At 55.1% G+C, this 26208-nt stretch overlaps 4 protein-coding genes across 6 annotated transcripts in view; 2 read left to right on the plus strand and 2 right to left on the minus strand.

Moving 5' to 3' along the window:
- Positions 1–124: 124 nt before the first annotated feature.
- Positions 125–8937, minus strand: TSSK3 (testis specific serine kinase 3). 2 transcript variants are annotated; one of them, XM_006054640.4, is made up of 2 exons: positions 1562–1706; positions 125–842 (listed from the first exon to the last, which is right to left on the minus strand). In XM_006054640.4, the coding sequence occupies exons 1-2, from the start codon at positions 1704–1706 to the stop codon at positions 178–180; spliced, it is 810 nt and encodes a 269-aa protein (XP_006054702.1). In that variant the 3' UTR covers positions 125–177. The 2 variants fall into 2 exon arrangements, 1 of the variants encoding a protein (XP_006054702.1); XR_006548996.2 differs by lacking the exon at positions 1562–1706 and adding an exon at positions 8348–8937 and having other exon boundaries at positions 710–842.
- On the plus strand, positions 1939–3055 carry FAM229A (family with sequence similarity 229 member A). Its single transcript, XM_006054642.4, has 3 exons — positions 1939–2402; positions 2484–2630; positions 2788–3055. The coding sequence occupies exons 1-3, from the start codon at positions 2266–2268 to the stop codon at positions 2888–2890; spliced, it is 387 nt and encodes a 128-aa protein (XP_006054704.1). The 5' UTR covers positions 1939–2265; the 3' UTR covers positions 2891–3055.
- Positions 8938–23029: 14092 nt separating the features above from the next.
- On the plus strand, positions 23030–25406 carry MARCKSL1 (MARCKS like 1). The gene is made up of 2 exons (XM_006054634.4): positions 23030–23328; positions 24136–25406. Exons 1-2 carry the CDS (start codon positions 23242–23244, stop codon positions 24643–24645), a joined length of 597 nt encoding a protein of 198 aa, XP_006054696.2. The 5' UTR covers positions 23030–23241; the 3' UTR covers positions 24646–25406.
- A 190-nt stretch (positions 25407–25596) lies between these two features.
- Positions 25597–26208, minus strand: part of HDAC1 (histone deacetylase 1) — a 32196-nt gene continuing 31584 nt past the window's right edge. For both annotated transcript variants that reach the window (XM_006054632.4, XM_006054633.4), the window contains one exon: positions 25597–26149. In XM_006054632.4, coding sequence (XP_006054694.2) covers positions 26122–26149 — 28 coding nt within the window. In that variant the 3' untranslated portion in view covers positions 25597–26121. The remainder of the gene's footprint in view (positions 26150–26208) is intronic.

Below are 26208 nucleotides of genomic sequence, written 5' to 3' on the forward strand. Positions count from 1 at the left end.
ATGAGGCCCTCTGGTTCCATGAAGATCTTTAAAGGGAAAGAAGTAAGGCTGGGGAGGGTGTAGGTAAGTTTAGGATAAGTAAACTTAAAGTGTAAAATATATATATCACCATTTTAGAAGCGGGTTTTTGGGTTTGCTTTCTCCCCCTACTTTATTGGGGAGGACTTGCCATTGCTTTTATGAAGTGCTTGCTAGCCATGGATGCCAACTAACTTCTTCAATTGAAGGCCGGAGAATCATGTCTGGTTCCAGGAGCCGCTTGAGCAAGTCCTGGCATTCGGCCGAGATGCCCAGATGAGTGGGGAAGGACACCCCCTTCTGCTGCTGCCACAGCATCTTGGGGATGTCTGTGTCGTCAAAAGGCAGGCTGGCACAGAGCATGACGTGCAGGACCACGCCCATGCTCCAGATGTCACCCTTCCTGCTGTCGTGCGGGATACCCTGCAGCACTTCAGGGGCGGCATAGGCGGTGCTGCCGCAGAAGGTCTGGCTCAGCTCCCGGCGCGATTTGGGCAACACCTTGGCAAAGCCAAAGTCTGTCAGCTTCAGGTTGAAGCCCTGCAACAAGGCGTTCTCACACTTGAGGTCCCGGTGGGCCACGCCACAGCCATGGCAGTAGCGGATGGCCTCGACCATCTGACGGAAGAGGGCCTTGGCCCGGCTCTCGGGCAGTGGCCCCCCATTCAGCACACAGTCAAAGACATCCCCTCCTTCAGCCAGCTCCATCACCAGGTAGATTTTCCCGTCGGCAGACTCCAGCATCTCATACACTTGGATGATGTTCTTGTGGTCCAGAGTACGGACAATCTGGAGCTCCCGAGGCAGGAATCTCTGGATAAACTCTAAGGAAACAAAAGAGATGGAGGATCAAGTCCAGAAGAGCCTAACTCCTCCCTCTGTCTCCTGTCTTCCATCTTCTGTCTGCCCACCATGTCTGGGTTGTGGGCCTTGGTTCCCTTTAACAGCCTTCAGTGTCAAGCCGCCTGGACACTGCAGAGTGTTCACTTCTGTCTTTGTAGTTAATGTATTATTCAAGGGAACTAGTCCATCAGCCTCAGGGACTGTTGTGAGCAGCCTGTGAGACCATGGATAGCAAAGTGCTTGGGGAACTTTTAAACAAATCTATTGAACTCAGTTACTATGAGGCCTGATTTGCCCACAGCATGGTAAGCTAGCCCCTCTCACCTGTGCCCCCTGACCCACAGTTCTTTCCATGAGCCCTGTCTTTTCCCCATCTCTCTCCCTTGCACCAGCTCCTGCCCTCTGCTAGCCCTGGCCATGGCCTGGCCAATCAGTTGACCTCCTAGAATAAGAAAGGCCTAGTAGGCTCTGACTCTGCTTCTGAGGGTCCTTCACCGCCTGCCACATTCATTTTGGACTTCGAGAAGGTGTGATTTTCCTGGACTTCCTCTGTTCCCCACTGACTGACCCCAGAGCCAGAGCCTCTCTTGCTTTCTTTAGTTTAAGACTAAAGGGGAGGAGGGAATTGATTCTTCTGACTGGAGGAAGCACCCACCCACCTCAGCCAGCCCTCCCTTCCTCCAAAGGGGCCCCAGCTCACCTTCTGGCCCTCCCATCTTGTCTATAATTTTAATTGCCACTTTTCTTTGGTGTTTTTTGGAAACTGCTTCTTTGACTTTTGAGTAGGTCCCTTCCCCAATGGTCTTGCCCAGCTGGTACCCATTGGAAAGCAGAAAGTCCTCCATGCTGTCTAGCACCTCCTTCCTTCCTATCACCCTCTCAGCTCATGCTGCCTCTGCGAGGCAGCGCTACTCCACCATCGCCCTCGGCCCGCTTCTTTTACCCCCAAGGACTTCATCCGCAGCAGCCCCCAGCGCTACAACATTCTCCGTCTGGACACAGGAGCCGCGGGTGGTGGGAAGGGAAAGGGTCAGACATTTTAAAACTCTGGCCCAATTGTGATGTAAATGCTGTGTGACCCTGGGCCAAAATGGGCAATGCCCCTATCTGCCCTCAGTACCACCGCAAAACCCAGCACGGGTTAAGTCACCTCCGTGCCCCGCCCCCGCGCCAGGCAGTGAGTCGTAGCCCCGCCTGTAGGGGTTGCTGCGATGTCTGCGCTCGGCCCGGGATGCCAGGCTCTGTTCCGTGGACGCCCCCATCGGGCAGCTGGGGGTCTGCGCGACCCATGGCCAGAGCCCTCCAGCTCCCGGCTCGCCGCCGCGCTAAGTGCCCGGGCGGCGCGGGGTTCTCCGGGTGGAGGAACGGGTTCTGTGAGGTCAGCGCGCCGCGGCCCGGGTCACAATGCAGCCCTCCCCCTCGACGCCCGGGCCGGGACGCGCCGCAGACACCTGCCCGGCTCCGCCTGGACCGGAGCGTCCTCCCGCGGCCAGGGCTCCGGCAGCTGCTTCCAGCCTGGGACCGGCCTCGGCCTCCGGCAGGTGAGCAACGGCCCGGGGGGCGGGCGCGGGGAGGGGGCGCCCGGCTGCCCGGGAGCGGCCTGACCGCCACTCCCCGCGCAGAGCGCCCCGGGGCCTGGACATGAGTGCCCAGGAGCCCCCGCAGGGTCGGAGATTCCCCATTGAGGCCGGAGACTCCCCTGGCCTTGCCGCCGCCCCCGAGTCCCAGGACAGCCCGGAGCCCGTAGCTACGGAGCACAACCCGGTCAGGTGAGGCCAGCGCCCCCGCCCGCGGCCCCACCCCTGCCGGCTTTCGGTCCCCAGACCAACCCGCACCCACGGCCGAACCTCTGGGACTGATGCGCCCCCTACAGGATGGGGTCGGCCGCCGCCTCAGCGCCCCCTGTCGCAACCCCGCTTTCCGCAGGCCGCTTCGACGCTGCCCCGGCTGCCACTGCCTGACGCTGCTGCACGTGCCCATCGACGTCTACCTGGCCATGGGCGGGAGCCCCCGGGCCCGCGCCACCTGAGTGCGCCTGCGCACGGCGGCTCCGCGGGAGCCGGGCGGGGACGGGGCCCGCTGCGGGCCACCACGCTGAGGTCGCGCGCGCGCCGAGCACGAGACAATGATGCACATTTTAAAATAAAAGAATGATGCACATTTTAATAAATCACAGCATAAACTGTTCTTTCCACTCCGGCTGACCGTGTCTCTCTTATCCCGTCGGCTCGGGCCCGCCGGCTGCTCCGCCCCATCCAATATCACCTTTCCCTCTGCTGCTTCCTCCCTTGGGCCCACCCCCAGGGGCCCGCCCTTCCCTCCGGGTCGGCTTGCTTCTGGCTGGGCACCAAACCCTCCCCTTTTTTTTTTCACTGGTCACGACGCCCTCCAGGGCCGTGCTTCTGCTTGGGCGCTGCCCTCATCCTTCTCCCCGACACTCCCCTTTGTCTCTCCAGGAAAATCAGCATTACTGTGCTGGACTCTGGGGGCCCAGAAAAGCTTGAGACTGGAGGAGATGGACAGACAACTCAGAATAAAGAGAATGGCCACCTACCCCGGGCCCATTTAATTCTCCAAAGATGGAGTTTGGTTTTGCTGCCTTCTGTTTTGTGACCCTGAGCCTCTCTGGCTTTGTTGGAGGGATTAGGGGCTGCCCCCACCATCTCGACCCCTGGTTTCTCCTAAGGACTGGTGGGGTCAGAGAAAGACTGGGGAAGAAGTCGTTTGAAAAACTGATTTCTTTTTCCTATTTTACAGGTGAGGGAACTGAGCCTTAAGCCACTTGGGCCCTTGGCCGGGGCCCCCCAGGTGGCTGCTGATGCTTGTGCACTCCTCGGTGGCCTCAGACTTTAGGCAGCAAAATGCATCCCTAGGAGGGGCCCATGACAGGAGGGCTGCCTGGAAGCTGAATGAGTATTTACCACCTTCTAATTTTGCTTTAATGAACCTGTATTATTTTAATATCAGAAAAAAAGATGTAACCCAAAGGTCAGGCTCAGTCTCCTGTCCCCTGAGATTTAAGGACACTTGACTCAACGTGGGGTTTCCCAGGTGGTGCTAGTGGTAAAGAACCCGCCTGCCAATGCAGGAGATGCAGGTTGGATCCCTGGGTCAGGAACATCCCCTGGAGGAGGGCATGGCAACCTACTTGCCTGGAGAATCCCATGGACAGAGGAGCCTGGCAGGCTACAGTCCATAGGGTTGCAAAGAGTTGGACACGACTGAAGCGACTGAGCACGCATGCACGCACATACATCCCTGATTATCTCCTCTGGGCAGGGAACATGGCTGCCTCAGCTTCGAAGTCCTGGGAAGTCAGCACTCCCTGGCAGTCCAGTGGTTAGGGCTCTGCACTTCCACTGCAGGGGGCACAAGTTCAATACCTGAGTGGGGAATGAAGATCCCAAATACTACACAACACAGCCCACCACCACCTAAAAATAAATCCCAGGAGGGGAGAGCTGCTTCCCCCAACATGATGTATCTATTCCTGGGAAGGGCAGTGATTGGCCCATGTTTGGCCCAAATCACAAGCATGTTCTTTGGGCCAGTTACCACTGTCAGGGAGATGGAAGACTACAGTTGACCAGGCTGAGCCACAGGTAAACACAGTCAGGTGATTGACAGCATCGCTAGACTAGAAAATAACGGGTAATGATGGAGAAAAAACATTTCAGGAGCAGAGACTGCTTATGCAATGATCAAGCACCCCTGGGAGGAAAAGAAGCCTGAAAAAAAATGGATAGAGAGTTTGATAGGGGCCAGGGAACGATACAGCTCCATGGCAATGAGGAGCCTTGGAAAGTGTGACCAGGAGTCAGGCCGCTGGGTTCTCTTTCAGGTTTTGTGCCTGTCTCAGTCAATACAGATCTACTAGCCAGGCCTGTGCAGGACGTCAGCCATGAAACTGACAAACATGAGCCTTAACTCTCATGAAACTCACATGGCCTGGCAATGACCTGATGGGAGGCAGGTCCCTTCCTTCTGGACCCATTTCCTCACTAGCTTAAAAAAAAGAAAAGCACCAGCTGATCTCTATGGACCTTCCCAGCCCACAGATGCAGAATTCTTCCCATTCTTCCTTTCTCTCTTATCTCCCTCATTTCCTTTCTCTAGGCTTCTGGAATCCTCCTTTCCTTCAAAAAAAAAAAAAAAAAAAAAAAAGGTTTACTGCCTGTGAGTTTCCTGGTGGCTTAGTGGTTAGGATAACGGAATTTCATTCTCATGGCCCTGGTTCAATCCCTGGTCAGGGAACTGAGATCTCACAAACTGTGAGACGTGGCCAAAAAAGAAGAGGGAAAATTAAAAACTTACTGGCACTTTCATATGTTTGGTTAGTGAGGGATAACAAAAAATACGGACAAACACCTTGCCAATGGGCCAGACTCTGGAGCTAGATAGCTCTAGAATGGCCAGGAGCAAGAGGAAAGGGCATTCCAGGTGGAAGGAATACGGTGGGCAAAGGCCTGGAGGCAGGGAAGTTTAAGGAATTCAGTTCAACCAACTTTCACTAACACCTACCTGGGACACACCAGGTGGTGACAGGTCCCTTCCCCTTGGAGAGCTCAGAATTCAAGGGACCCAGGAATGAGTTAACAGAAGAGAAGCTGGATCAGGGAGACCTTGTGTTTGAACTTGTTCTGTAGATGACAGGCAGAGTGCCAGGCTCCAACCTGGGTCACTTGACTCTATTTTTCTTTTCCTTTTCCATAATGTTCTCTGTTGCTTCTTCCTTTTTCCCCCAGGAAAAGCCACTGGCCTAAACTCTAGTCCTAGATTTGAGTCCTGATTGTCATTTACCAGCTGTGCAACCTTGGGCTAATTATTTAGCCTCTCTGAGTCTCTTTCTAAATCAGTAAAACGGGGCTAATAACATCTGGTGGAAGGTTTCAGTAAAGTCATGCACCAGGCAGGAATCTCAGGCACAGGTAGCACTGAGCAAAAGAGGACACTGCCTTTGGCTTCAAGGGGCAGCAGAGAGCCAGCTAGCCATGTCCCCAAGGGTTGGGTATCTGGAATCTCTCTTGCCTCCCTTTGTCAAGTTCCTATCAGTCCTGCTCAGGAGCTAAGGAACTTGGGAGCAGGGGGCATTTTCAGGGGAGTCCCCAGGTAGGAAAAGCAGAACTGCCTACCTCACCCTAGAGGATAAAGCTGTCCCCAGACCCCAAAGCTACCCAGGTGGCGCTAGTGGTAAAGAACCTATCTACCAATGCAGGAGACGTAAGAGACGTGAGTTCGATCCCTGGGTCTGGAAGATCTCCTGGAGAAAGGAATGGCAACACACTTAAGTATTCTTGCCTGGAGAATCCCAATGAACAGAGGATCCTGGTGGGCTACAATCCATGGGGTTGCAAAGAGCTAGACACGACTGAAGTGACTTAGCATGCATGCAGACCCCAAAGCAAGGACCCCCACATCCCAGCCTCATTTTCTGCCTGAGGAATGGGGAGGGGCCCAGTCAAAGAAGGATCCTCAAATCCCTGCCTTCCCCGACTTCTCTCTCAAACACCTTATTAGCCAGTCCCTCCCTAAGGGACCCTCTTTTAGAAGGAGGGGGCGAAGTACAGATGGACCCCCCCCTCAGGTTACCATAGAGATGGCAGGGAAAGGGTTGCTGTATCACCATGGCAACAATTGACGTCAGCACTACCCTTTCTCATTGCTTGAAATGAGAGGGGGGCAGCCACCCCAACCACAAGCAAATCCCCCACAAAGCCTCCTCCCTTTACTGAGCCAATCAACCAAGGGGTCGACAGGCTTAATATAGCTCAGGAGTTAAAAGCACAGACTCTGATGTCAGTCAAACCTTGGTTCAAATCCTCTTTTTGCATGGTTTTAGCTGTTTAAATTTGAGCAAGTCCCTTAACCCCGGAAGACTAGTATTTACAATGGGGATAGAAAGCTACATGCCTCCAAGGGTTAATGTGAGGACTGCAGGGGATCATGCAGGTGAAGGGCATTAGACCAGTTTACGGGAAGTGCACACTGATGTTAGTGACTCTCTAGAACCCTGGGGACCTGTCAGGGCATTGTGGCTTTTCAGATATAGACTCACAGCCCCTAAAAGGCTTCCAGGATTCCTAAGGACTGGCCCTGAGTTTGAGCACCTCAGAACTGGCGGCGGGGAGTGGAGGGCGGGTATTTCCTTGGCAGGACAGTGGATAAGAATCCACCTGCCAGTGCAGAGGACGCGGGTTCAATCCCTGGTTTGGGATGATCCCACATGCCACGGAGCAACTAAGCCTGAACACAACTACTGAAGCCCACACACCAAAAAGCCTGTGCTCCACAAGACAAGCCACCACAATGAGAAGCCCGCGTACCACAACTAGAGAAAACCCACATGCAGCAACAAAGACCCAGAGCAACCAAAAGTAAAAATTAATTGATTAATTAAAGAAGGAATGGGGGAGGTGAATCCAGAGACAGTGGAATTTCCCGACTCTGAGGAAACCCCAGATGCCACTTTCCTTGAAACCTCATCACATCCGAACCCTGACCCAACTTCCTTTTCCTCCTCCCATCTGCCTCCTTCTCCTAGGCCTTCTTAGCAGCCATCTACCTCTTGACACTCCACTTGCTCCTCTAGGAAAAAGCATGGATGAGGGCCACTGGGAGACATCAGGCAATCTGACACCAGGTAGATCAGTGGGTTGGACCCCACAGGGATCCACGGGCCTCTCCCCACCCTCCCTTGGGGTGAAGACACTGGAATCATTCTCACTCCCTCTTTTTTCCCCAGGCCCCAGTCCAGGTGCCCACAGTTGATTCTCTAATTCTACCGTATTGCCCTGAATCAGACTCCAATTGCTACTCATCTGGATTACTCCAGCGGCCCCCCAACCTATTTTTTCTTTTTTTTTTTAATACTTTTTATTGATTTATTTGACTGAGTTGGGTCTTCATTGTGGCCCCTGGGATCCTCACTGTGTCATGTGAGATCTTTCACTGTGGCACGTGGGCTCACTATTTGTGGCACAGACTCTCTAGTTGTGGCACTTGGGCTCACTACTGGTGGCACAGAGGCTCAGTTGCTCTGCAGCCTGTGGGATCTTGGTTCCCTGACCAGGGATCAAACCCACAGCCTCTGCAAGGAAGTCTCCTCCTAACTGGTCATATGGTCTTGTACTTTCTTCCCTGCTTGATTCCTCCAGCCCTGAATTATTCTATAAAGACCACAACCCAGCCGTGTAATTCTCCTATTTAAATCTCATCAATGGCTCCTTTACATCACTTGCCCAACCACGAGGACACCCCTGAGTTCACAAAACCTTCTTTCCACCTTTCAGCACGCTGTTCCTTCTGCCTGGAATAGCCTCCTCACCCCCCTTTACCCCTCAGATCTCCACCAATTGTCAGTCCTCAAAGAAGGCTCCTCTGACCACCTGTCCGTTCCCTCCCAGAGCAGCTGCTTGTCCCACTGTGTACTCACTTCTTCCCTGATCCTTGTTGAATGCCTATTTACCTCATTACACTACAGACTCACCAAGGGCGGAGGCTGTGTCGTATTCATCCTGACATCCTGGGGCCAAGAATGGAAGGGCTCAGGAGTTGGTAGAATGTCTGTCATTAGACTGGCTACTGAACAATGGCTTGATGGGTCCACAGAGAAGAGGCCGAGCGCGGTGAGGTGAAGGAACAGCAGAGGCGGTTGGGGGATCTGGAATGGCCTCCCTAAGGAACTGACCCTGAAACTAAAATGAGATGCGGTTACCCACACAAGGACAGGGCGGTGGGAAATATCCCCAACCCTGAGACTGGTCTGTGCCACGATGAACATGGTGCTGATGACATTGTGAAGAGGGAAACATTCAAGTCTTGGAAAGACAGCCGTAGCTGCTCTGTAAGAACAGACCCTGGAAGAGATGGCAAGTAGCAGCAGAGAGATCATTCAGGAAGCTGCAACCTCCCAGGTAAAAGGCGATGGGGCCTTGGACCAGGTGTGAGCAGAGGAGATGGAGAAAAGCAACTGCATTTTAGACATCCTGGAGAGGACAGGATTTTGTAACTGCTTGACTATGAAAATGGAGAGACAGGGAAGAGTCTAGAACCAAGCCCAGATTTCCAGTTCAGGCAACGGAGGAAACAGCCAAGCTGGGGAACATGGGAGGGACAGGTATGGGGCATGTCTGCTGTGAAGTGCAACATCCAGAAGAAGGGGGCCAGGAGACAGGTCTTGGGGAAGGGAAGAGGGGTCTGGGCTGAGAGAGAGAGAAGTGAGTCTCTGACAAAGGCGGGCATTAAAGGCACAGGAACTGACAAGATCCCCGGGACATACTACAAGGCCCAAGAACGCCCATGGTTAGGCAGTGAGCAACAGATGAGAAATTTGCCACATGGCGGCAACCTGTAAGATAGTAAATAAGTCAAGACTGCAGTGTTCAGAAACACAAAGGCCCAAAAATATTTCAAATAGGAAAGAGTGTTTGTGTCAAAGTCGGTCACTGCTAAAGGGTCAGGTCAGATAATGACTCATGAGCATCCCTGGGATTTAGCAACAAGGAGGTCAGTGGTGACCTTGAGGGGCTGTTCCCGTGGAATGGTGAGGGAGGGAGCCAGATTGCAGGGGCAGGGTGGGGAAGTAGAAACAACATGTGCACACAACTCTTTCAAGAATTTTGGCTGTGAAGGGGAGCTGGAGAAGGACCCAGGGTCTAAGGAAGGCTTTCTTCTTTTTCAAAGATAGGCAAGACTAGAGCCTGTTTGTTTGCTGCTGGGAAAGAGCCATCAGGGAGTCAGAGGTTGGAGACAGGGAAAGGAGGAAGGGATGAGAGGAGGGAAATTCCCCAAGGGGAGAAAAGAGAAGGTGAAATCCCCAAATATGGCCACACAACTGGGGGGAGGGTGGTGGCAAGCCTGTACAGGACTCCGGGGACTCCGAATAGCTGCCCACTATTCCCAGCAGCCAGTATGAGTCACTGGGGCAAACAGCCCAAACTGGCAGTGTAGGAAAGGGCACAGGGCCAACATGTTCCCCAGGGGGTCGGGGAGCAGGGCCCAGTCTGGGCTATGAGCCCTGAACCCCATGCCCTAAGCAGGACAAGGGCACAGGGAAGTTGTTTCACCCTTTGTAGGGGCAGGCAGAGTAAACTGGCTTTTCGCTGCCCCTTTCTGAATCTGTTTCCCTTTCTGCAAACTTTTTGGGGGGAACAGGAGGGTGGGACAGGTGTCAGGGACCCTTTCTAGATTCCTTCCAGAAATATATGTGTATTTGAACTTGGCAGACAGTTTAGTGAAGACCCACAGACTCATCCCTGGCTTCCAGATAAGAATTCTGAACTAGAGTTGGCTGAGGAGTTTTCTGCCTCTGATTTAGTTTCCTGGAGCAAGGGAAAGGCTCCTGTAAGGGCCAGGCGGGCAGAGGTGGGGAGCTCTGAAGCCTGGAAACAGTGAGGCCTTTTGAGGTGTGGCGTCTTCCTGAGCACACCATCAGGGGTGTGTAAGCAGAAGATGGAGGCCCCTGGTTGAAATAAAAGGAAGGGTTGATCCAAACAGCAGCTGACCTTTCCTGGGCCCCTCTTGCTGCCTCTGTCCTTGTCTTTCTGTCCCTGACCCTGTGGGACTAGCGTCTCAGGGAATCCCCCAGCAGTGGTGACCAACCCCCGCCCCATGAAGCGGCTGGTGAAGAAAGACCACCGACTAGACCCCGCCAGAGGGCCTGGTGCCGCCCCACTCCGCTCTGGCAGCTGAGGCCTCCTGCTAAAAACAGCGGGGCCCGAGGGGAATATGGGCTTTCAGGCCTCCCCCTCCACGTCCCAGAAGGTATTAAAAGAGGCCGAAGAGGACCAGGCGGCCTGGACACTATGCTATTCACCAAGACTGCCCACTTGGTGGTGAATTTTCTTCTGTCCTGGTGAAGGGGTCCAGAGGAGGGTGCCGGCGAGATAAAGGCCCCGGGTCTGGCAGCTTGGGGGGAGGAGAGCAGGTCCTTGGGAAGATCCCGAGAGGGGCCTCCAATCTCCCTCCTCTCCAGCATGGGCCAAGAGTGATCCCGACCCTCGCCCCGACGCGTCTGATCCGAGGCGGCCGCCTCCTTCCAGCGCGCCGCGCCTCCTGGGGTGACCGCTGCCCTGTCTCACCTACGGGCGCCCCCAGGCCATGCCCCCTTACTGCCTGGACTAGGAGTTATGTTTCTAGGGCTGCCGAAGCCCGGTCTTGCTGGCGCCCGCCACCCGCCGAAGCCTGGGCGACTACTGGATGAGCCCGCAGGGCAGCCGCCCCCCGGGCACCTCCTGGCGCTGGCCCGCGCACAACCTGCTACTGCTGCCGGGGGCCACTGGGGTGGCGGGCGTGCCCCAGGTGCACTGGCCCAGCTGCTACGGCGCGGGCCCGCGCCTCCTGTGAGCGCGCGGGGCGGGGCGGGGCGGAGGCGGAGGCCCCCGGGAGGGCGGGGCGGAGGGCCTCGGAGGGAGGGGCGGAGCCTACAGCGGGGGCGGGGTCTGTGGAAGGGGCGGATCCTCAGGCCCGAGGGTCGGTCAGGGGTTGGATAGGCTGGCCTGACTGTGCCTGGGAGAGAGAGGAGGGAGCGGAACTGGGTGGTTAAGGGCGGGGCCTGAAGCAACTGTCCACGGAAGGCAGTGGGCGTAATCCCAGAGCGAGTGGGATTTGGCCCCGTCCTGGCGGCCCAGTTTTTCCTCCCTAGGTGGAAGCACAGGTGGCAGAATATTAACTACCAATACCTGGGCAGGAGGAAGGGAGATCTAGCTCCCCGGCACCCCCGAGAGCCGGTGAAGGGCGGGGCCCGAAGAGGGCGCGACCTCGGAGGGGCGGGCCTATAGGCGGGGCCTGGCGGAGGTAGGGGTGGGGAAGGGTGATGCCCGGACACGAGATCAGTCCGCCTTGCCTTCCAGACTCGAGGACCCAGAGGGAATGAGCCGCAGTGAGAAAGGCCCCGCGGGCTGGGCGTGGGTTTCTGCGGGGTTATTCATCCCTGCCCTTTTCAAACCACCACAGACATTTTTTAGGAGATTGACAGATTCGTCTCTATTAAAAGTTCTGTTCATCAAAAGACAACTAAAGGGGTAGAATAGAGTTTCAAAGAGGGCTCTTCAAACACAAGGCCAACTTGAGCCCAGCGCAGGGAGTGTGGAAACCAGAATAGATCATGCCCTTGGCCACCAACTGGGTCAGTTTCAGGACAAGAGTGACCCCAGGCCCAGGCTTGGTGACCAAGCTGAATGACCTAAGTGAATTGGTCTGCTTGAAGGACACTCTCCCGTGTGTCTGTGTGTGCTTCACATTTGGGGGCATCTCTGAATGTTGCATCACTTCTGAACATGGTTCCGTTTCTCTGTGTTTCTGTCTGTCCCTAGTCTCTGTGTCCATTCATTTATTCAGCAAGTATTTATCAGGGCCTATTTTAGAGGGTTGTCTCAGATTTATATTCTGAATCACTGAGTTCAAATTGGTGAAAAGAATAGTTGAGGCTCCCTCATGGAGCTTACATTCTGATGGGGAAACAACAATAAAGAGAAGTCAGAGATAAACACTGTGCTGTGTTTGAGAAGGATGAAGTGGGCCAAGTACTATGTTGTATGGAGAGGGCACAACCTGTGTCTTGTTCACAGATCTAGAACAATGCCTGACTCATAACAGGGGCTCACTAAAGGGTGCATTAATGGATGGGTTGGCCAGGAGGTCCTATCTGAGGAGGTAACTGTAGATCAAGGCTTGAAGGGTGAGAGAGCAGCCATTTCAGACTCCGGGAAGAATGTTCTGGCTGGAGGGAACAGCCTGCATGGTTGTCTCTTGGGTGGCTCTTTGCCTTTAGCTATCTATCTTGTAATACCCCTTTGGCTATGTCTCTGTTCCTTTCTGTTGTCTCTCTGATGTTGGGAGCCGGGGGTGGTGGGTTGGGGTAGGAGAGTGGGGATGAGATGTGTTTCAATAGGGCCCTCCAAGGTCTCTGGAAGTGAGGTCACTGCTGAGTTGATTCACTCCACTGGCCCACTCTGGCCTAACCTGCCTGGTCTGGACATTCCCCTGGAAGCAACCCCTCCCCTCGGCAGCCTCAGTCCCACGATCTCTGGCTCCTTCCCAGGATAGCATCCTGCAGTCCGGAAGGAAGTCCTTCGTCCTGTGTAACCACAGTCCCTGCTGGGGCAACCACAGCCCTTTCCTCTCATTCTGCCCCACGGACAGAGGGGAGGAGATGGGCTGGCCCTGTGGCCGCAGATCCTGCCTGGACAGAGAACCCAGTAAAGACCTGACAGAGCGAAGGTGGCAACCCCTCTGCAACCACAGGGAGGGGAACCTCAGAGGGGCAAAGACGATCACACATCTTAGGAGCCTCTGCCACATCCATTATTTCTTTTAATCTTTCAACATTCCATTTTATAGATGGAAACTCAGGCAGGTCCAGAGAGGAAAACGGGGCAGAACTGGGACCACAACCCAGGTCTCTTGATAATATAGTTATAATCATAACACTTAATATTTATTCCACATTTACTTTCGGCCAGGTATTATGCTAAAACTTTTCATACTTCATCACAACCCTTGAGGTAGGTATCATTGATGTTCCCATTATCCACATATAAGGTGACTGAGGCTCAGAGCCATTAAGTGACTTGTCCAAGGACACCCACAAGTTCACAGTAGAGCTGCACAGGAGCCAGGACAGTCTGGTGTGCCCCAGGTCCCAGAGGAGTGTCACCGATGTCTGTTTTCCAGGAATTTGGGGAGACAGCTTCAGGTTCATCACATGATGGTCCCGAGGCTAACTTGTGCCAAGCCAGGATGAGCAGGAAGATGGCCCGGGAGCACTGCACAGTCCTCTGTCCCCTTTCTGTGGGTGAAGATTGTCCCTTTGCCCTCTCCTGGATCTCTGTGTTCCCGCCCTTCACTGACCAAATAAAGAGCTCTCTGGCTCTCCCTACTTTGGGGGGTAATGATCTGTGTCCTCCCCAGCCACACACACTGAGCTAGACTGAACCCACAGAGCTGGGAGGACCTTTGCAGCCACCCTTGAATGTCCCACTGCACCCATGACCCCCCACGGGGTACGCTGGGTGAACCCAATGTGTTCCAGCTCCCCAGACTCTCGCAGGTCATAGAAAAAGGCAGAGGCATACGCTAGCTCAGTAAGGTGCCACAGGAGGGTGACATTAGTTTGGGGCATAGTGATTCCTCTGTGAGGTCAGGAAACCCCCCACCACCCTCTTTTTTTAACCGTACTACATGCCATGTGGGATCTTAATTCCCTGACTAGAGATCAGGGGTCAAACCCATGCCCCCTTCAGTGGAAGCTCAGAGTCTTAACCACTGGGCTTCCAGGGAAGACCCCCAGGAAAGCCCTCTGGAGGAGTTCCTTGAGTTGAGTCTCCACAGATGGGCAGGCCCTGGGTGCTACACAGGAAGTAGCAATCCTAGCAGAACTGGCAGCAAGGAGAAAGGTTTGGCGATTTGCAGGCTGCAGTGGTGTCGTTGAAGCTGTCATCCCACTGAGGGAACCATGAGATTGGCAGCCAGGGCTCTCTGCCTAAGGTGGAGCTAGCTGGGCCTGGAGCTTCTAGGTCCTTGAAAGCCAGGACGAGGGGTTGGATATGCTCTGGGAGGAAGTAGAGAGCCATGGAAAGGTTTACAGCAAGGGAGGAACATGATCCCCTTGTGGCATCTCTAGGCCTACAGCCCTCCCAGGGTCTCAGAGTCCACTCTGGTGGGCAATGAGTGGTCTCCGGCCCTCAGATAGGTCCAAGGCCCTAGGCAACTGTCCCTGTCCCCTTTGCACTCTCTTGCAGGTCCTACCTGGGACTGAGGCTGGGAGTGGATCAGCTCAAGCCTCCCTGCAGGGATCTGGCAGAGGGGGCTGATGGTTTGAGCCATCTTTGGGCAGGTACCCTGACTCAACTGCCCTGTGGTCAACAGCATCCCTCTCCCCCTTCATAAGACTCACTTGTGACCCATCCCCTGTCCTTTTGGGGGGATGTCTCAGTCATATTAACAGGTAACTGCAGAACAGCAGCCCCCACGTCCCTTACCCAGAGTTGGCTCCCTTCCTCCTCTAGCCCCCCTCCCTCCAGCAGAACCTCGCCCCCGTCTCTGGTGCTCTGCACTCCCTGAATGTCTCCGCACTTTATCTCCACCTCTGCCCTCTGCCCTTGCCTAGTTCAGGCCACCTTCACTGTTGTCTGGACCAGTCTGACCAACTGTTCCCTGCTTTATCTTGCCTCCAACTCTGTCCTTTTTTGATCTGTGTCCTGAGCCTGTTGTTCTGTGTTTTGTAGGTCCCTGTGGCACATCCAGGGTGGTCTCCAAGGGAGCCAGAGTTCTGGAGAGATCTGGGCTGAAGATAGAGATTTCATAATGGTCAGCATACAGATTCTCCTATAGATACACATACAGAAGGACAGAGAAGAGGGACAGAGACAGATAGACACACACATACAGGGATCTTCTCTCCAACACAGATTTCATTCCAGATGCCTAGATCCTAACAACATTCCAAAGGCACCTCGACTTAACCTGTCCAAAGCTGACCTCTTCATTTCTGTGGTGCCCCACTGCTCCTCCTCTAGACCTCCTGTGTGCAACTTGGCACCTCCTTCCCCCCATTTCCCAAGCCAGACCCTCAGGCACCATCCTTGGCCCTTCCTCCTGACTCCCATCATCCTGTCTTTTGTTAAGACTTGTTACTTCTGCCCCCCAAACCCCTCCTATATCTCTCCTCCTCTGTCTTCCTCCATCTTCAGCAGCATCTGACCTGGCAGATCACACACTCCTTCTAGAAGCCATTTCCTCCCTCAGTCTTCAGGATACCCTGCTCCTGGTTCTCTTCCTTTCTCTGCCCATGAGCTGAATCCACCTGCTGGCTCCCCGTCCAGAGTCTCAATGCTGGAGAGGCCCTGGCGGTGTCTTCTTGAGCTGCTTCTCTCAGTGGATCTCGTCCAGTCCTGTGGCTTCAAATCTGGGAGGCCTCCAAAGCTCTCCTTTGGAGTCCAGGCTCATAGATCTATTAACTGCCAGCCTAATGTCTCCACGGGGACGCTAATAGGCATCTCAAACTGAAGCTCCAAGGCCCTGCTCATAGTCCCCAGCCTCGAGGACAGAGTCTAGTCTAACCCAGAAGTGTTGGTGTTGGCTCACTCTCCCCTCTCTCTTTAGTGCAGTTTCCTACCATCTCTTCCCATCATGGATTATTTCAACATCCCTTCTTACATAGCAGAGAAGAAAGACAATTCCAGGTGAATAGAGGAAGGCGAGCAGGCTAGGGCTTGGGGGAAAGCCCAGAGTGTGCTATGGGGAATCAGTGAGGATCTCAAATGTAAGGCACAGACTTTCCTCTGAGGGCAGTAGGGAGCCACAGAAAGGTTTGAAGCCAAGCGGGATGTGTTTGATTCTACATTTCTTTCATTCATTCCTTCACTCATTTACTCCATCTGTCAACAGATTATTCATTGAGCACCCCCTACTGGAAAGTAATTCTCAGGTAGAGGAGAATGAATGGAGGGGCTGGACTTGTGCAGAAAGACAAGTGAGAAGGCTGATGAAACGGCCCAGGTCCAGGTGAGAAGGGCCAATCGTGGAGATGGAGATGGGGGAGGATGAGCTGATGGCAGTGGCCTGGTTATGCAGCACAGGTTCCTGGTTTGGGCAGCTGAGTAGTGGGAACTCTCAGCCCAGGAGTGTGGAATGTGTGGTGGGAGAGCCATCTCTTCCTCCTGGGGAATCTGGAAAGTCCTTGGGAGTGGTTTAAGAGAAAGCAGAGGGACTTCCCTGGTGATCCAGTGGGTAATAAGAGCCCATGCTTCCACTGCAGGAGGCACAGGTTCTATCCCTGGTCAGGGAACTAAGATCCCATATGCCACATGGCAAGAAAAAGAGAGAGAGAAAGAGAAGAGCAGAAATTCAGCAAGTAGAGAAGTGGAAAGAGGCATTCTAGGTGGAGGGAACAGACTGTTCAAAGGCCCTGAGGTAGGAGAAGATCAGCCCTGAGGACCTAAAAAGCCAAGAGAATTGAAGATCAATAGGCCAAGAAGAAAGAGGAGGGAAGTGAGGCTGGGAGTCCCATCTCTGAGGCACAACCTGGAGCATTGCAGGCTGGTCCCCAGAGATGCCAGACCCCCCTATGCAGACAGATGGGAGGGAAGGAGAATGTGAGGAGGAGCTGTGAGGAGACAGATGATGTGCACGTCAAGGTGCACATCAAGGGGTGTCCAGAGTATGTCTTTTCTGGGAAAAATCACTAAAAGAAGATCCCTGGGGGATACTTCTGGAGTGTGAGAGAAAAGGAAGAGAATCCTCAGGGTTCTGGGGACAGGCAGATTCCTTTACCATTTAAGGAACTGATTGAGCCCAGTAAATTTCCCTCTGAACACTTCAGCATCCTTTGAACAGTCCCTCCACCACCTGCCCAGGAAGAAAGTTGATGGAGGGGATACAAGGTTATCCCAGGGTGGTCCTAGACACCCACCTCCTCCCTTTAGGGTAGGAAGGGAAGAGAATGGCCCTGGCCCAGGATTTCACGTAATCACACTTAGGAACATTGTCAACTTTTCCCACATGCTGGGCACCTCAGGTGCTTAGTTCTTAGGGCTTTATGTCATGATATCAGGTCATTCATCTCACAATAACCCTGAGAAATGGGTATAATCATCATTCCTATTTTACAGATATGGAGACTGAGGCTCAGAGCAGGCCTAAAGACACATAGCTGAGACGTGATGGAGCCAGTTCTTTACCACTACCATTGCCTCAACACAACAATACCTACTGAACCCTTCAGTTCAGTTCAGTTCAGTTGCTCAGTTGTGTCCGACTCTTTGAGACCCCATGGACTGCAGCATGCCAGGCTTCCCTGTCCATCACCAACTCCCAGAACTTACTCAAATTCATGTCCAGCAAGTCGGTGATGCCATCCAACCATCTCATCCTCTGTCATCCCCTTCTCCTCCCACCTTCAACCTTTCTCAGCATTAGGGTCTTCTCCAATGAGTTAGTTCTTTGCATCAGGTGGCCAAAGTATTGGAGTTTCAGCTTCAGCATCAGTCCTTCCAATGAATATTCAGGACTGATTTCCTTTAGGAGGGACTGGTTGGATCTCCTTGCAGTCCAAGGGACTCTCAAGAGTCTTCTCCAACACCACATCATTGACTTTGAAGGTTCGTCTAGTCAGAGACTGAACCCTTGCCACAACCCCAAGTGGTGCCGGATGTCCTCGCTGTATGGAGTGGGCATTTTGAGACTCAGTAAGGGGAAGGGACTTGTCCAGAGTCACAAAGCTGGAAGGTGGTTGGAACTTGGATCCAAATCATTTGGGGGAGGAGGCTGAATGGGAGAGGTGATGGGGCAAGATCTGAGCAGTGTGGAGAGGAAGGGGTGGGACTTGGCACTGGACTAGGAGAGAGTTTCAGTTTCCCTTTTAAAAGGACTTCCCCTAAATGGGGGATTTTGGCTGGAAACTTGTTAGCAATCCACATTCCACTGGTTTGACCGCCTCTTCCCCCTAAAGGTGTTGAGGATCCGAAAAGAAACTGAAAGTTGGGAAAAGGGGAGGGGCAGGGGCAAGGGAGAGGCCGAGGGCAGCCCAGAACTGGGTTGAATTTCTGGTGACCTCATTGAGCCTGGGGGAGATAGGCAGGTGAGCTGGGATTACACACCTCTTAGCTATTGGAGAAATTGAGCCCCAGAGAGACAGCTCTATTAGATAGTGGCTGGATCCTGTCCAGTTTGCACAACCACTACCAACACACACACACACACACACACACACATACCAGGGGAAGAGGGAGCGAAAGGGAGAAATAAAAGGGCTGAGTGGCCTAAAATCCTGAAAGGGAACTTTCCAGATCTCTTGTCTCTGTGATGTGGTGACTGGTTGGATGGTGGGTCCCAGGGAAGAGTCCCTGAGGTGCCCAGTATCCAGACTCAGGTTCCAGGCCCAGGACTGGCCTGCTAACAAGCCAGCCAGAATTCAGCATACCCAGGGTGCTGGGGAGTCCAGTTCCAGGGATCCCGGTCCTGCATCTGCCATGCTGGCCCTGCTGACATCCCTAATGGCTCCTCCCAAACCAGAAGCAGCGAGACCCTTTGCGGAGGCCACTCCTCAGAGCTCCTGGAAACCACTTTCTCTTAGACCTGACCTCCTCCTCTTCTGCTTAATGAACACTCCACCTGGCTGGGCTTCAGAGTCCTCTATAGAGGGGAACACTGGATCACGCACTAACGAGGTATAGCAGGCATGTCTTGGTAGCAGCTATGATTATTACCATTGGTCATTCCTGCCTTTTCAAAACTCTCCCGAGTGGTCAAGGATCCCCATGATTCCGTGCTCTAGGGTTTCTCCTCCCCCTCCCATTGACTGCCTCCCTGGGGCCCTCTCCTGCTGCTGGCCTGGCTAATGGCAGAGCTCCCACTGCCCCAGGACTTCCTGGGTGACCTCATGCACTGCTTGGCTCCAGTCACCCTCTTACTAGCAGCAACCAGAGATCCAGATTTCCTGGGGTCAGTTCTGACTTAAAACCTTCTGTCTGTTATCCCTTTAAGGTCACTAGCCAGACCCTGGCCTTTGAGGCTTGGTCTTTGGCTTAGGAAACATGATCACATGCCTATGTGCTGAAGCGTACAGGCTACCTCCTGAATGGCCCCCCAAATTTTCTCTGGACACCTCAGACTCAACAAGGTTAAATTCCACAACCCCCCTCCAGCTTTAGTTTTCCTCTGATTCCCTATCTAAGTGATGAGATCATGGACCCCAAAGAGAAAACTCAGAAATCTTCACTCCCATGTCTCCACCCCATCCCTGTACCAGCCAGTCCCCAGATCCTAGAACCCTGTCTCTTTAACTTTGCTCTAGAACAGGCTTCTGCCTTCATCCCCACTCCACACAGACTATCTGCTGTTCCCTTGTGCTACTGGAAGCTTTTCCTCCATCCCTTGGCCCTCCCAGAGGGCCCTCTTCCATGCAACCCACAGGTCTCTCATCTGACCCTGCCCTGCGGGCAGGGGCCTGGTGTGACTCACAGCTGACACTCTGCCACGTAGGAGCAGAAGGAGGAACTCCAGTCTCTGGGCACTTGAATCACAGAGGCCAAGCTGTCACTGTACAGACGAGGAAACTGAGGCCCGAGAGGAGAGAGGACTGGCTGACAGTTAAAGCAGAAGGCAGAGCTGGGGCTAGAACTATAAAGTCTCTGGGTCCAGGTGATCCTCCCTGGAAGGAGACAGGGACCCTGGGGCTGGGAAATGGGCTGCTCCAAGTCACCATTCCTGAGGTCTCCACTGGGACCTAGCTGTCCTCTGGTATCTCTTCCCCTTTCCAGGCCTTGGCATTCGCTGGTCCCTCCCCTTGGAAGGCCTGTCCTCCATTCCTGATAAGATCCTGCCCACTCACATCTCACCTAGTGTCTAATCTGATCTCCACCACAGGACCCTCCCATGCCCCCAGAGCTGTCTTTATGAGGTAGTGTTCTCTTTTGTCCTCCCCCCACAGCCTTCAGGGCTCTCCTGGGGTCCCACTCCCTTCTGTCCATGGGGACTAGGAGCATCTCAGGCCAGGACCAGGGTCTGTGCCTTTATGGGAGAACTGGGACGGATGGAAGATGTGGGAAAAGTCTAGTCTCTCAGCTTCCCTTCCCCTGCCCATCTCAGAGTCCCCACTCCTCCTGCCCCTGCCACTCTGTCCTGGCAAAAGCTCACATCTCAAAGGCCCTGATCACCACGAGCTGACCCATGGAGGCACACACAGCCACTCACACGAACACAAAGTAGTCACTCTCTCATGCACATACACTCACAGTCACACACGCAGTCACAGCCAGTCACCAACCCAACCTCAAGGACAGACAGGCACACACACCCAGAAAGTCTCAGAAAGTCATCAAGAGTCACCAAGCCTCTCTCTCTCACCCTTAATACACACTGCCAAACAAAGATTCGGACTCACACAACTACAAAAGTACACACCTGGTCACACGCACACATATACACTGAGTCACAAAGTCTCTCTCACACACAGACAGATACAGAGCAATACACAGTCACACACAGAGAGAAACAGACACACACAGTTGCACACAGGCCCCTGGAGATACAGAACAATGGGCGCATTGTCTGGGCTGGCAGCAGCTGGGGAGAAAAGAGCCGCAGTGTGGATGGAGGGGGCTGTGGGGGCTGCCGTACCACCCCCACTCACCCCCGCAGCATCCCAAGCCTCTTCCCCCTTCCAGAAGCTGAATTCAGCTGGGACCTGGATTTGCTGAGAGATTCAGCTCTCAGGTGCCCCCTCCTCAGCCTCCTTCCATGTCTGGTGGGGGATGCAGGGCTCCCTTGTGGACCAGCCTCCTTCTGGGGCTCTGGGGACTCAGGATCCTTTAGCCCCTGACGGCTCCCCTCTCCTCCCGGATCATCCTGACGATGCGTCACTCATCCCCACCAGAGCAGAGCCTGGAAACCGGGGGCCTTGGGATCTTAACCTCTGACTCCAGCCCCTCCAGGACTCACACAGCCTTCATCTGAGCTCTGCCAGCCGGAGCTGGCAGCGCCTGGCAGCATTGTGGGTCCCCTATTGTGGTCAAGACAGAAATGCGGGTCACGATGTCCATCCCTTACTGGCAGGGGTGGAGAAGTCACTGTCCTGTCAGTGAGTTGCCGTAGGGCATGGTGCGCCTTCCCGACCCAAGAGCTGGCTTTTCTTGCCTCCCACTCTGACCAGGCAGCCCCAGATCTCAAGAGAGACTGCTTCCGGGACTTTTCTTATAGCCCACAGCCCCTTTTTACAGGTCTCTCCAAACTCTGTCTTACCCTCAGTTACTGGTATCTGCTGTGTACCCTTGGACATGTCATTTTCCCTTTCTGAATCTGTCCACTCTGAAAAACAGGGCGTTAATGAAGCCGAGAGCATTCTGTAGTCTCTGAGTAGGGGTGGGGGTGGAGGCTACAGGAGTGAGCGCTGCAGGTAGAAGTCATCTCAGCCCTGTCGTCAGATCTGTGGGAGTTCCTGATTTCTCAGGCCCTGGGGTGTCTCCACACCTCACAGCCTCAGGCCTCCCAGGAGACCTTACTCGTAGGAGGGAGGGAACAAGGGAGGGCCGTGCTGAGCTGTCCAGGACACACAGCCTTGCTTTTGCAACACTTGGCTTCCGCCAGCCCCCATCTCCTTCCTCCTGGGGGCTGAGGGCAGCAGCCGGACGCACACATCCGGGGCCAGCCAGGACTCTGGGGTTCCCCCTGGCCTGGACTATTGGAGGAGACTCCAGCTGCAGTTTCCAGTCACCACCCGGCCCCTGTCTCCAGGCTCCCCTACTCAGGCAGGGGTGAAGGCTGGACTGGGCAGCTTGGGGGCTGGCCTCAAGGGACCATCCAAGGCCCCTCCTCCTGAGGAACTGGAGTGTTTTAAAGGTTGTTGAGCCCCCTCCTGGGCTTCCTCTGCTGTCTTAGGGGGAACCCTGATGTAGGGGAGCGGATGTGACTGGGGACTGCTGAAGTCAGACAGGTTATGTCCAGGTCTCTGACCCTCAGGCTCCTCAGCTTTCTAATGGGGATGGAGATACCTGCTAAGATACCCCAGGTGGGACTTTGTCATGGGTCTGAGATAAGATGGACCAAAGGTGAGTTTGTCTGTGGGGGCTTGGTGTGACTGGCCACCGACGGACTGACAGAAGGGATGAGGGATGACCTCACCAGACTCACCAGACTAACCCTGCGGCCGGGCAGACGTCCCAGGCTGGTGGGGCAGGCAGCACGTGGGCGGGACCTCGGACCCATCTCCCGGCCTGAGGGGGCACAGAACCCAGCTAGGGCCCTGCGGCTGCCATGACCACATTCTCTGGAGCCCGCCGGCTGACGAGTCTGGGCATGTGAGTCCTTCGACCAGTTCTAGGGAGACTGACAGAGCTTGCCAATGCGGGACCAAGACGATGGAGGCCACTCCAGGAGCTAGGGCGTCCACCCTGAGAGGTGGGCGGTGAGAGGAGGGGACGACTGTTCCCTTCTCTTTCCTCTAGGAGCCCCTCTCTGCTCGCGTAGGGACCCGCCTCCCTCCTTCCCGCCCTGGACCCCACCTGCCCCCGGGAGCCGAGTGGGTTGGGGGACCAGACCGCCAGCGTCGCCCACCGTTCAAGTGGGGCCCGCGGCCTGGGTCCACCTCCGCCCCTTGATTGGGCGCTCATTTAAATGTCCGGCCCCGCCCCGAGCTCCGGGCGCATATATATAGGAGACTCGGCGGGCGGCAGGCGGCATTCTGGCGCGGAGCGGAGCGGAGCGGCGGTGGGCGCAGCTAGCGGGTTGGGCGCGGAGCGGGGGTGCAGCTTGGTTTCCCCCCGACACCCCTCCCCCTCAAACGCGAGCCCCACCCCTCCGCCGGCCAGGCCCACCCGGCCGAACTATCCCCTGCGGCGCGAGCCCGGGGCGGCTCCGGGCGCCCCCCCAGCAGAACCCCCCACCATGGGCAGCCAGAGCTCCAAGGCTCCCCGGGGCGACGTGACCGCCGAGGAGGCAGCAGGCGCTTCCCCCGCCAAGGTCAACGGACAGGTGGGTGCGCTCGGCACGGCCCGACCTGGCCCCCTCCTCTCGTACCTTGCCCCCTCTAGGGCCCCGGTCCGGGGCCGCGCGCTTTGTCCGGCCCGGGACACGCGGCGCCCCCTCCCCCGCCCGGTCCCTTTGTTCTCGGCGCCGCAGCCCCCGCGGGCGAAGCGAGGGGAGGGGCGGGGAGGGGGCGCCGGCCGGGCCCCGCCGCCTTCTTTGTTCGCGGCCCCGGCCCCCGGCGCTGCCCCCCGGCCGCCCCGAGTGCCGCGCGGGGAACAAAGGCGCTGCTGGGCCGCGCCAAGGGGGCGCCCGGGGGCCGCGGGGCGGGTGCCCGGAGGCGAGGGCACTCCCCCGCAGACCCGACCTCAATATCCGAAGGCCTTTTTTAAGGGAGGAGCCGCGATGTGAAGAGAGCCTGCGGTGGGTGGGGGCCTTTTACACAAAGCCGGCGGCTGGGAAAATAGGCCGTCCAGGTGCAGGGAACAGCGCCCCGGGGCGGCTTCCCGCCCAATATCGGCTGTACAGCTCCCCCGCCCGTCCGGGATCCGCGGCCTCGGGCGGTCCTGCGCCGAATAGAGAGCGCGCCCCGGGAGAGGTGGGTGGGGGGCCCCGATACCCTAGCGCCTCCTGCCGGCCGCGGCCTCTGTATCCTTGTGCGGGGCAGGAGGGAGAGGTTTGACTGGATGCCGCTGGCGTGAGGCTACAACTAGGCTCTGGGGGTGCGGTGGAATGACTCGGGACCCCGATGTCTGGGTGGGTTGGGGGAGGGGAGTTAGAGCCCCGACCCTCATTGCGGTCTTCTCTGCCCTGCAGGAGAACGGCCACGTGAAAAGCAATGGAGACTTATCCCCCAAAGGTGAAGGGGAGTCGCCCCCCGTGAACGGAACAGAGGAGGCAGCGGGGGCCACTGGTGATGCTATCGAGCCAGCACCCCCTAGCCAGGGCGCTGAGGCTAAGGGGGAGGTCCCCCCCAAGGAGACCCCCAAGAAGAAGAAGAAATTCTCTTTCAAGAAGCCTTTCAAATTGAGTGGCCTGTCCTTCAAGAGAAATCGGAAGGAGGGTGGGGGTGATTCGTCTGCCTCCTCACCCACAGAGGAAGAGCAGGAGCAGGGGGAGATCAGTGCCTGCGGCGAGGAGGGCACTGCCCAGGAAGGGAAGGCTGCTGCCACCCCCGAGAGCCAGGAGCCCCAGGCCAAAGGGGCAGAGGCCAGCGCTGCCGCCAAGGGAGGAGACACAGAAGAGGCAGGGCCCCAGGCCGCAGAGCCATCCACTCCCTCGGGGCCAGAGAGTGACCCTGCACCAGCCAGCGAGCAGAATGAGTAGCTGGGTGGGGGCAGGTGGGTGATCTCTAAGCTGCAAAAACTGTGCTGTCCTTGTGAGGTCACTGCCTGGACCTGGTGCCCCGGCTGCCTTCCTGTGCCCAGAAAGGAAGGGGCTGTTGCCCCCTAGCCACGTTCCCTCTCCTTCTCTCCCTCCTGTGGATTCTCCCATCATCCATCTGGTCTTCCTCTTAAGGCCAGTTGAAGATGGTCCCTTGCAGTTTTCCCAAGTTAGGTTAGTGATGTGAAATGCTCCTGCCCTTGGCCCTACCTCCTTCCCTGTCCCCACCTGTGCCGAAGGCAATTGCTGGTTTTCTTCCCCAATTCTTTTCCAAGTAGGTTTTGTTTACTCCCCAATCCCTGAGCCAGATGTGGGGGTGCCTACACTCCCAAACCTTGAGTGTCCAGCCTTCCCCTGTTGAGTTTTTAGTCTCTTGTGCTGTGCCTAGTGGCACCTGGGCTGGGGAGAACACTGCCCCTGTCTAGGTTTTTATAAATGTCTTACAGTTCAAACCTCCAGCTTGTGAATCAACCCGTGTCTCCTTTTTTGACTTGGTAAGCAAGTATTAAGCTTTGGGGTGGGCGGGAGGTCTGTAATGTGAAACAACTTCTTGTTGTCTTTTTTCCCCCTCCCATTGTTGTAAATAACTTTTAATGGCCAAACCCCAGATTTGTACTTTTTTTTTTTTTTCTAACTGCTAAAACCATTCTCTTCCACCTGGTTTTACTGTAACATTTGAAAAAGGAATAAATGTTGTCCCTTTAGTGGTGCTTTTTCATGAGTGGTCTTCTGGGGGTGAAGGTGAGAAGATTGGCCAACTTCAAGCTTTGATGGGGGGATTAAGACAGGTAAGTCTGGGGTTTCGTTGAAGGCTTGCCCAGGTTCTCATGGACACCAGAAGGGCAGAGACGTGAACCCAGGGGATACTACAGAGTAGAGATGGGCTCAGGAGGGTATAGAAATGTATCATTTTATTACAAAGATTCTCACAAAAATGAAATATAGTATCTCAAAATGGAAACTAGACTACCAATCTTCACCTGCAGAACTGGGGGAAAGACAGAGAGGGCAGGCATGAGAACAGAACCAATCTAAAAACGGCTGATGTTACCTTAAGAGCCTAAACACAACAGGGAGTCCCTGAAGACCCAGCCACCCCTTCTCAAATGCTCAGCAAGGGCACCTTTTCAAAGCTACGAAGCAGGCACTTCAAGATTTTGTCCTATCGCTGCTTAAGTGGATCCCTTTTACCCAGTACCCATTAGGGTTCAAGAGTTTGGGAGGGATGGGTTGCAAGGCAGCTACTAGAAAAGTAATGTGTGCCCTGACCTCAGGGCCCTGGTTCCTGTCTAGTCCCTGGGGATATTTATATTTAATATATTTTTATATAAATACACAGAGAAATAGAAAATATAAAATCTGAAGGGTTGTGGGATAAAGGTGGGGATTTGGCAAGAAGCCAGAACTGGAGAGGTCTCTTCAGGCCAACTTGACCTCTTCCTTGACCCTGTGGAGAGAGCAGAAACTGGCATTAGATAAGCCACCCTAGAGGCCTCGGAAAAAGGA

This window comes from Bubalus bubalis, chromosome 2 (genome assembly GCF_019923935.1).
Source record: "Bubalus bubalis isolate 160015118507 breed Murrah chromosome 2, NDDB_SH_1, whole genome shotgun sequence".
Taxonomy (NCBI): Eukaryota; Metazoa; Chordata; class Mammalia; order Artiodactyla; family Bovidae; genus Bubalus; species Bubalus bubalis.

Bases quoted from the DNA above. Each gene is read 5' to 3' on its own strand.
- TSSK3 (XM_006054640.4), bottom strand. From the start codon at position 1,706: ATGGAGGACTTTCTGCTTTCCAATGGGTACCAGCTGGGCAAGACCATT. The intron at 843-1,561 runs GTGAGCTGGGGC...TTGTTTCCTTAG, and splicing joins CAAGATGGGAGGGCCAGAAG to AGTTTATCCAGAGATTCCTG.
- FAM229A (XM_006054642.4), top strand. From the start codon at position 2,266: ATGCAGCCCTCCCCCTCGACGCCCGGGCCGGGACGCGCCGCAGACACC. The intron at 2,403-2,483 runs GTGAGCAACGGC...CTCCCCGCGCAG, and splicing joins CCGGCCTCGGCCTCCGGCAG to AGCGCCCCGGGGCCTGGACA. The intron at 2,631-2,787 runs GTGAGGCCAGCG...CGCTTTCCGCAG, and splicing joins ACGGAGCACAACCCGGTCAG to GCCGCTTCGACGCTGCCCCG.
- MARCKSL1 (XM_006054634.4), top strand. From the start codon at position 23,242: ATGGGCAGCCAGAGCTCCAAGGCTCCCCGGGGCGACGTGACCGCCGAG. The intron at 23,329-24,135 runs GTGGGTGCGCTC...TCTGCCCTGCAG, and splicing joins CCGCCAAGGTCAACGGACAG to GAGAACGGCCACGTGAAAAG.